Below are 9,269 nucleotides of genomic sequence, written 5' to 3' on the forward strand. Positions count from 1 at the left end.
GCCGGATAGATACATGTACATGTAGTTATATTGTACTACATGTAACTACATGTATATGTAGTTATATTGTCTGTCATTCAGAAGGCTTTTAGTTTAATCAAAACTTGTCTGATACGATTATAAATGAAATAAACATCCAGTGATTTTGAGAATGTTGAATAAGGTGACCACATGATTATTCCTTATATTTTTAGACCATGGATAATTGCTAGAATTGATCTCCGCAGTTACAGACCAAATATGGCTCTCATATCTGGACTCCGGGATGTCCTTTCTTACAACAGCTTGGTCCATGCTGTGGCTGGGGCCACTGTTAGTATACCACTATTCTAGCTCTCTTGCTCTCCGGCTTCCAGCTGTTTCATTTATATATATATATATATATGTAAATACTAGCAAAATTCCGGGCATTGCACGGGTATTAAAAATCAGCTTATAAACAATGAGAAGTTATGTAGTTGCCTGTGACTTGCCATTAGCCTTACACATTGCCAATGGCTAATTTGAGTAAGCTTTCTAATAAGAGTCGTGAGAGCAATCATAAAATGACATTGTGTCGTAATACAGCGCAGTATGCGTATTTTTACCCACATAACGACATATGTGGGTGAATGAATCTCAATGAAACCATTATTTTCGGATAGCTCAATGGTTTAGCATGTCGTCCGGGAATGAGAGGTTCCGAGATTAAATCTTTTGTGATACAGACTCTTCATTCTAAGATTTTAATAGCTATAACTGTACAAACCGAATCACACACAAAATTTGAGATTTATATATATATATATATATATATTAATTTTATTTAATTTATGTATATATAAATTTTTAAAATTAGACGATTTCTGACTAAAATATTGTGGCAACTACAACATTGTTTCACCTTGTCACTCATCAGGCCTGAATCCAAGTCTCATCAGACCCAAGTCACAGCCTGACAAGCGCCAAGCACGAAACAACGTTATAGCTGCCACGAGAAAATTTTAGTCAAAAATCATTTAATTTTAATAAAAAAGAGCTCTAAACTGTGCAAGTTTAGAGTTATTCTTTTAACTTGATTTTTATAAAACGACATAAATATTTATATATTTATTGATATATATTTAGATATATTTATATGTACCTATATAAATATATATATTTATACATTTATATATATTTTATATATACACGGTTAAGTACTGTTAGGATATTGGTTGAGGCAAATTAATTTTTCTTCAGCTTATGTATTTGAAGAAAAAAAATTGTGCTGTGTAAGCAATCTACTGTAAGGTTGCTTTCGTCTAGCAAAATCACCAAAAGTTTGCTGTTTCCTATTGTATTCTCATCATATATGTTTCAGGGGGGATTTACAGCCATGACTGTGTTTTATCCATTAGACACAGTCAGGGTTATCCTTCAAGGTAAGACAACTTTTCATTACATTCATATGCAACGTTTTTAGAATAATCGAACTCAATGCAAATGATGATCTAAACTTCCTGAATGTTTGTTCACCCCAATAGCTCTGATAAGTTTATATTTGTTTGTATAGTTGATGATGAGGCCAAAGCGAAAAGTATGATCCAGCTAATTAGAGAAATATTTGAGAAACAAGGCATGTGAGTATTTCGTTCACTTATTAATTTTATTTGTGGAAACAACACTACACGGCGATAGACTCTTATAATACTCGCTAAATATTGGACACGCTTTTTACATGAGATATTCACAAAGTTCACCTTTTTATATCTGCTCCTAATTTCATGTACACGTAGTAGAGCGTGGCTGTGGTACTATGATAATATGTGATAATGATAATAATATGATACTCAAGTTGAGCCTGCATAGTTTACTCTTCTGCTGATTCTTGCTATAACATAAGCTGTGTCCGTCTGTCCAAAGCCACGCGGAAGTCAAACACACTACCATCTGCGCCACTCGACCACCTTTCCATACTAAGAATAATTGTGCACATAGTTATTACACATCGTGATCTCTCGACGGGACATAACTGCCAGTGTACTAGTCTATGTATATGTATCTCAGTGTTTTAATTGGTTTCAATGCTTCGAATAGATTTGGAGTGGCTTCCTCTCAGAATCATAGCAATGGTAAAATCCGAACGCATTTGGCGCCATTTCGTTTCACTAAATTTGTGTGAAAGCATTCGCTGTGAAACTGCTATTCATCTTCACAGGAAAGGTTACTGCAGATAGATTGGAATCAATCAATAGATCACTCTAAAGTGAATTGATTCATGAAACATTATTCTCAATCATAGACATCCGTAAGGCTAATTTAAGCTCAGTAGTTATCTTTCATAGGTGGTAAGATGTTTAAGAATATGTCAGTCTAGGTTCAAGCAGCTTTTCTACTAGTTGCTTAAGTGTACAAACTTCATTTTAGTACAGTTTAGAATATTTGTAAAATATTATTTTTGTTTGAACCCATTTTTATTAACAGTTCAATACAATCATGGTTTACCTACTTAAAATTGTTGTAGTACTTAGTCACTTTTTGTTCACAATTGTAACAAGATTTTAGATATACAGTATGTACGTATATATATAAACAGTATAAACACTAAACTGGAGTAAACAATTATCTGAAGGATAGCTATTTGAGTAAAACTAATGAAGCGTGCTCATTTACTGGATTTCCATGCTTCTAATGGATGACTGAAACGAAACGAAATGAATCAATGCCATGGTCAGGGGTCTACTGTAATTATTACTCATGACAATCTCTCATGGCACATCGGATGATCAGGACGCTAATATAGCTAATAGTTTCTCTGGTTAATCCTTCTGGCCATTTTACTGGACTCTGTATGTACATCATACGATGACTCTTTTTTCTAGCTGATGTATTTGCTAAAACCGGCATACATATACGCATACAGAGGGAGTACATCATATACATAGAGAAACATAATAGATATTGAGCTGTCCATCAGACAGTATTGATATTTGCATAGTTATCTAGTGTAGAAGTTTGATCTTGTACATGCTACCTGCTGTCACGCATCGATGTTAAAAGGTTTGTATCATGTAGGATGTTGTCATGGAAACTATATCTATTGTTGCAGTAAGGGATTCTATAAGGGTTGGTTCCCTGTCATCTCATCTCTCTGGTGCTCTAACTTTGTATACTTCTACTCATACAACATCCTAAAGCTATTATTTTATGGTAAAACCAAGCCAACTCCTTGGAAGGACATGGGAGCTGCGAGCCTAGCAGGTGACATCTTTGTTTCTCTGGCCACAGTCTATAATTGCAATGCTAACATTTTTACTCATAATTGTTAAAGGATATTTCCTTCTTAACCCTGTTGCAGATTTTTGATAGACTAACTACTAAGCAGGGTATTTGTCATAGACTTGCATGCATTTTCCTACCTTACATTACACAAAGTGTTACTCACTTTCTACTCTATCTGAGTTTTTTACAACTGGCATTGGGATATCCGCTCACTCTATTCAACAGTATTTCTGCCTAACTAGGCTTGTTATCATCTTCGTGTCTCAGACGTAAGTAAATCGTGCATGTGTTATTGTACTTAAGGAAGGTATTGTTTACCCTCTCTTAGGGTCAATTTACTGCCACTGTAAGTTGAAATATACAGTAATATGTACAAAGACTATATCATAGTCTCTAATACATACAGAGATTATAGCATGGATTCAGATACCCACAAAGACTGCGTCATTGACGCTAATGAATATAATATAAAGTTCTATTTACACAAAAATCTTTCAAAAACTATAGTTCTGACAACAAATACTACAAACTTTGATGTTTAGTAGAGACTACAGTGTAAATACTGACAAATATAGCAATATTGCATCTGATGTAACGCTTTTTCGGGATAATTACAGATGTCAGACCGATGTTTTTATTTCATTACAGGAATCATCAATGTTTATGCAACCACACCGATGTGGGTGGTGAATACAAGGCTCAAGCTTCAGGGCTCTTTGGCAAGGATGAGCAGTGGTGGATCATCCGAACATTATCAAGGAATGTTGGGTAAGTTCATCGTTGGCAGTCATAGAACTGTCAGTATGTACAAAATGCTATGAAATCCATCATTTAGACTAGCTATACCATTCTTCTGTATTCATGCACTGGGTAGTTATTGTTATATTCAGAAACTAATGCAGCTTGTGCGAGCGGCGCCTGGTAGAAGTCTCATCAATCTGTATGCATTGTTGCCTACTACATTTATCTTTTGATCAATAGTTGTTTTCAACATATTCTGACAGAAACTGAAATGGCTGGGATGAAACAAATCAGGTCATGCTGACCTAGTTTTTTTACTTTTGAAGTAGCGTGTGTCCTTCTGAATAAAGCTGAGAGAAATCAGTTTTTTTATATTTCGCAATGACAATCTTATTCTACTAAGGCTCCTTTTGATTGGATAGCGTAAAAGGATCTTTGCTAAATCATGTGAAGTGTATATGATACGCTGATGGCTTATAGTTTTTTGTTTGTAATTGGTGCTTCAAACACTGGTCTACCCAGGAACACTGGGTAGACCAGTGTTCCTTGCTATACAGTTCAACCTTGACATGCGATATTGGTCTGTTAAAATATTTGCTTTGTATGTTGAAACTGTCATTCACAGACACAAATATTCTTTTAATGGTAATACATTGTAATTTCATTTCATTCTTTTCAGAGTTGAAAAAAACAGTAAACATTTCAAGTAATTACATATAGCATTAAAAAAAGACATATAAAAATGGTTGAAAAAGAATTATAAAAACCTGAATTATATGTAAAAGTTTAATTAATAGATTGATAATCAGTAAAGAGAGCATTTTATTGTTGAACAGAAGTGTAGGTTCAGTGGTAGAGTGAGCGATAGAAATGTTTGTCATAGGATTACCATATTCTAACATACACTAAATATCGTTTAAACCAAATTAATCTATATATACTTTCATATTTTTCACGTTTTGTTTTAAGTTTTCACATTGTTTTTGTTAAAAAAATTGCAGTGTTTCGAAAAATTTCAGATGTATGCTAAAAATTACTTTGTAAGTTGACACAAGTATTTGGCAAAGTTGTACATCATTTATAGAGGTGATCATAAGTCAAGGTTTGACTGTTTTTCCTTGTGTAGATTGCTTCTCCAAGATTATAAAGAAAGAAGGTGTGGCGACGCTATGGAATGGTACTGGACCATCTCTCATTTTAGTCTGTAATCCTACCATCCAGTTTGTGGTATACGAGGCACTCAAGAGAAGGTTCTTAAAACTTCTGCGTGTGCCACAGCTTGGGTCCCTCACTCTCTTCCTGATTGCAGCAATTGCTAAAGCTGTTGCTACCTTGCTCACATATCCAGTGCAGATGGTTCAGTCACGAATGAGGGTAAGTTTGCTTTAATTTACCAAAAACTGAAAACTATAGTTGATTCAATGACCTCATTTAGTCAAATGGCAGAGTTGAACAAAATAGATACTAACTGTGATGGTTGAATGCAAAGACACCCTCCATTTCTGGTTAAGCTAGGTGTCCTCTTGCAATAAATGCGACTTTTTGTTATTATTTTGGTAACACTGTTATTATAGCGTCGTAGCTGCAGTTGTAACTAGGGTTGCACGATAGCTCGATAGTCGATTGCCATAGTCGGTAGTTGCCTTCTCGATATGAATATGTTGCTTATTTTTAGCCTATCAAAACATCCGAAACTTATATATCTTATCGAATAATAAAAAAGAATATAACCCGATAGTTTTGCAGATGCAAACTCGGATAACTCGCCTTGGATAGCTCGAACACATGGTTAACTCAAACAGTTTTTTGCCCAACGGCTACTGCGATGGTTGTTATCGCTTTAGAATATCACTTTATTCTAAGCCATAGAAATAAACCTCAACTTTTAGTAGTTCTTAGAAGTCGTTATTACCATCATCGGCAAAATATTTTTGTTACTGACTTTTCTAAAGATTTGCAAAAAATCAAATTTACCAACTATCCGCTTAGCGATGGCCCTCCGAAAGCAAGGAAAAGTGAGCTTACCTTCGAATAAAAGAAAAATCGGCGAACTTGATTTTGGTTAAAACGCTCGAAAGAAAAATACGTCTTTTCTTTTGAGCATTTCAACAGCAATCCAGTTTTGCCAATTTTAATCTGAAAATGTCCTGGCAATCACATCACCTCAAACAACAAACCAATCTCAAGTGACAGAAAAGTCTCTATACTTTCTGATGACATTTTTTTAAACTTTACTGTAGGAGCCTTTTAATTTGCAACAAGCCATCTATGCATTTGATTTATATATAGTTTGTATATGGACATTTATCTACTAATAAATACATGGGTTTGTGACAATGCTCTGATAACTTGAACGCTCTGATAACTCGAACACTTTCGTTCAGTCCCGTGAAGTTTGAGTTATCCGAGTTTGCCTGTAGTTTTTGTTTTTTCTGCAGATTTTTTTCAGTAGCTTTTCCTATCCCTTCCCACAATCCTCGATCTTTTAGGCATGATAATATGATAGTTTTACCAGCTGCCAAGTCACGCGATAACTATCGGTGAACTCTGTCTGCTCATTGATAATTCGATAGCTATATTGATATCAGTGGGACAACTCCAACGATAGTCGATAACACCTTTCCAAACCACAAATGCCATCCCTAGTTGTAACCACAATAATTCAGCTTTGTTGTTAAACTGTAATCTTAACAGATAAATTTGTTATTCAGGTTTTCTGCTGTTTTATGGTCTCGTTTTGCCTTCCTCCTCAAAATAGCTCAAACCTCTAGCTATTGATTACTAGTAACTAAGGGTACTCCTAGGGAGTATCTTTGATGAAACACGTTGCTGTTTTTCATCTGTGCATCGTTTTACATCATCAACTATATATTAAGAGAGTAGGGAATATATAAAATACAGCGACCTCCCTATGGATACGTTATTAATAGAATAGGTTAGGAATATATTGCATGGGATATATATATATATAAGTTAGGATGGGAATATATTGCAATATCTTTAGCAGCTCATATTCCAACCTTGTTTCTCAAATTTCTATGGAAAAAGTGTAGAAATAGCTGGTGTTTTATTCTATTATAATATAAAAATAAAATAATGCACTGATACACTCCATAAAACGGTCAATGTTTTGTTAATTGCACAAACAGTTCTACATACATACTCATTAGTATATTTAAAAATTAAATTGAAATGCAAAAAATATTTACAATAGTTGAATACTTAATGTCATGAGGGGAAAAGCGTCAGCTGGCAATTAGCCGTGTCGTCGGGTTTCTTTAACTTCTCTCGGAAATGTTCGAGTTACAAGTTCTTGTTCGACGTCCGAAGTGAAAATTCTCAAACTTTTTCGTTAAATCATATTTTATTCGAAATCTGAGACGTTTGAATATTGACGTCAGACTGTATTTTACAAGTGTAACTAAATGAAGTTATATACTGCAGCGGATTTTGACGACCAATCACAACCCCTCATTTCAGCCAGCAGTAATACTATGTAACATCTGTGAACCTTGATTGTAATAATTTCCATTCTTTTGCAGGCTCACAGTCGTAATGGTGACAAGCCTATGAGTATAAAAGACTGCGTATATCAAATACTCCGGTAAGTTCCAATTTTTGTAACATTGACATGCTTCCTGTTGCTGGCATTCTGCTGTCTTATTATAGCCTAACGGAGTTACATGCTTGTACACGACAAGCAGTAAGATTGAAGTGTAGACCTTCACCAAGTTATGGCTAAACATGGGTGTTTCTCAGCCCACACAGGAAATGAAGTACTTTATAATAATTTTGATTAGGATTACTCTCCATAGCATCCTATAATTTATGTCAATTTATCAGTTCAGGGCTATCTAGATTAATTTGCTCATATATACGGATACTAGCTGTGCCTCCCAGCGTTGCCCAGGTATTAAAAATCAGCTTATAAACAATGAGAAGTGATGAGAGTTGCCTACTACTTGCTATTAGCCGGGCACATTGCCAATGGTAAATTCCAGTAAGCTAGTTAATAAGCGCTAGGCTTCTAATGACGGTAGGCCATGACGTTGCGTCAGCATTGTTGTCCAGCTACGCTATTCTAATAATAGCTATAGCCGGAATGACACACAGATATATACACCCACATACTTTGAGAAATATGGATATAGATAATTCAATACATGTGTTTGGAAGGCTGCTCAAATCGAAGTGAGTAGATTACGAAAGGATTGTTCAAACACTCAATTTGAAAACCAAATATTTCCGAGTTTAGTACTAAGCATCCTATAGAATGTTATGATCGGCGGCACATCAGCTATCTAGCATCTTCATTAACAGGCACTAACTATTATCTGTTAATGAAGGGGCTAGATCGCTGGACTAGTATATAATATGACTAGTCATATATACTAGTCATATGTACTAGTCATATGTACTAGTCATATATGCTAGTCATATATGCTAGTCATACATACTAGTCATACATACTAGTCATATATACTAGTCATACATACTAGTCATACATACTAGTCATATATACTAGTCATACATACTAGTCATATATACTAGTCATACATACTAGTCATACATACTAGTCATACATACTAGTCATATATTATACTAGTCATATATACTAGTCATATATACTAGTCATATATACTAGTCATATATACTAGTATATATGACTAGTATGTATGACTAGTATGTATGTATGGGGTAAGTAATTGCTAATACATATTTAGTTTGTGTCTCGGGCCTCTGCTACAAGGTTAATATTACAGGAACAAAGGCCCCGTAGGACTCTACAAAGGAATTGAGGCGAAACTTCTGCAAACCATAGCTATGGCAGCACTCATGTTTATGACATATGAACGGATCTCTATGTCTGTATTCACAATAATGGGAATCAGAGGTAGATAACGTAATAGCAAGCTTGTCATGTTTGGCTTAAATGTGAAACCGAGTTAAGTTATTTATTATTACGCTAGGGCAAGCAAAATAATTGAAATATTCAGGTATAATCTTTTCTGCCGTTCAATACCTTATATTGGTATTTATAAGCTGTGTAGCAAATAGACTTAATACATTGGCTGTGTATAGGCAATTCAGTACACATATACCTTGATATATTGGTCATGTGTAGGCAATTCAGTACACATATACTGTACCTTGATACATTGGTTGTGTGTAGGCAATTCAGTACACATATACTGTACCTTGATACATTGGTTGTATGTAGGCAATTCAGTACACATATACTGTACCTTGATACATTGGTTGTATGTAGGCAATTCAGTACACAT

The 9,269-nt window shown here is 34.8% G+C and overlaps 1 protein-coding gene across 1 annotated transcript; it reads left to right on the top strand.

The window, feature by feature from the left end:
* Positions 1-201: 201 nt before the first annotated feature.
* Positions 202-8,890, top strand: LOC137393132 (peroxisomal membrane protein PMP34-like). Its single transcript, XM_068079556.1, has 8 exons — positions 202-312; positions 1,343-1,403; positions 1,535-1,601; positions 3,071-3,222; positions 3,892-4,011; positions 5,111-5,358; positions 7,527-7,588; positions 8,748-8,890. Exons 1-8 carry the CDS (start codon positions 241-243, stop codon positions 8,884-8,886), a joined length of 921 nt encoding a protein of 306 aa, XP_067935657.1. The 5' UTR covers positions 202-240; the 3' UTR covers positions 8,887-8,890.
* Positions 8,891-9,269: the final 379 nt, after the last annotated feature.

Source organism: Watersipora subatra, chromosome 4 (genome assembly GCF_963576615.1).
Source record: "Watersipora subatra chromosome 4, tzWatSuba1.1, whole genome shotgun sequence".
In the NCBI taxonomy this organism is placed as follows: Eukaryota; Metazoa; Bryozoa; class Gymnolaemata; order Cheilostomatida; family Watersiporidae; genus Watersipora; species Watersipora subatra.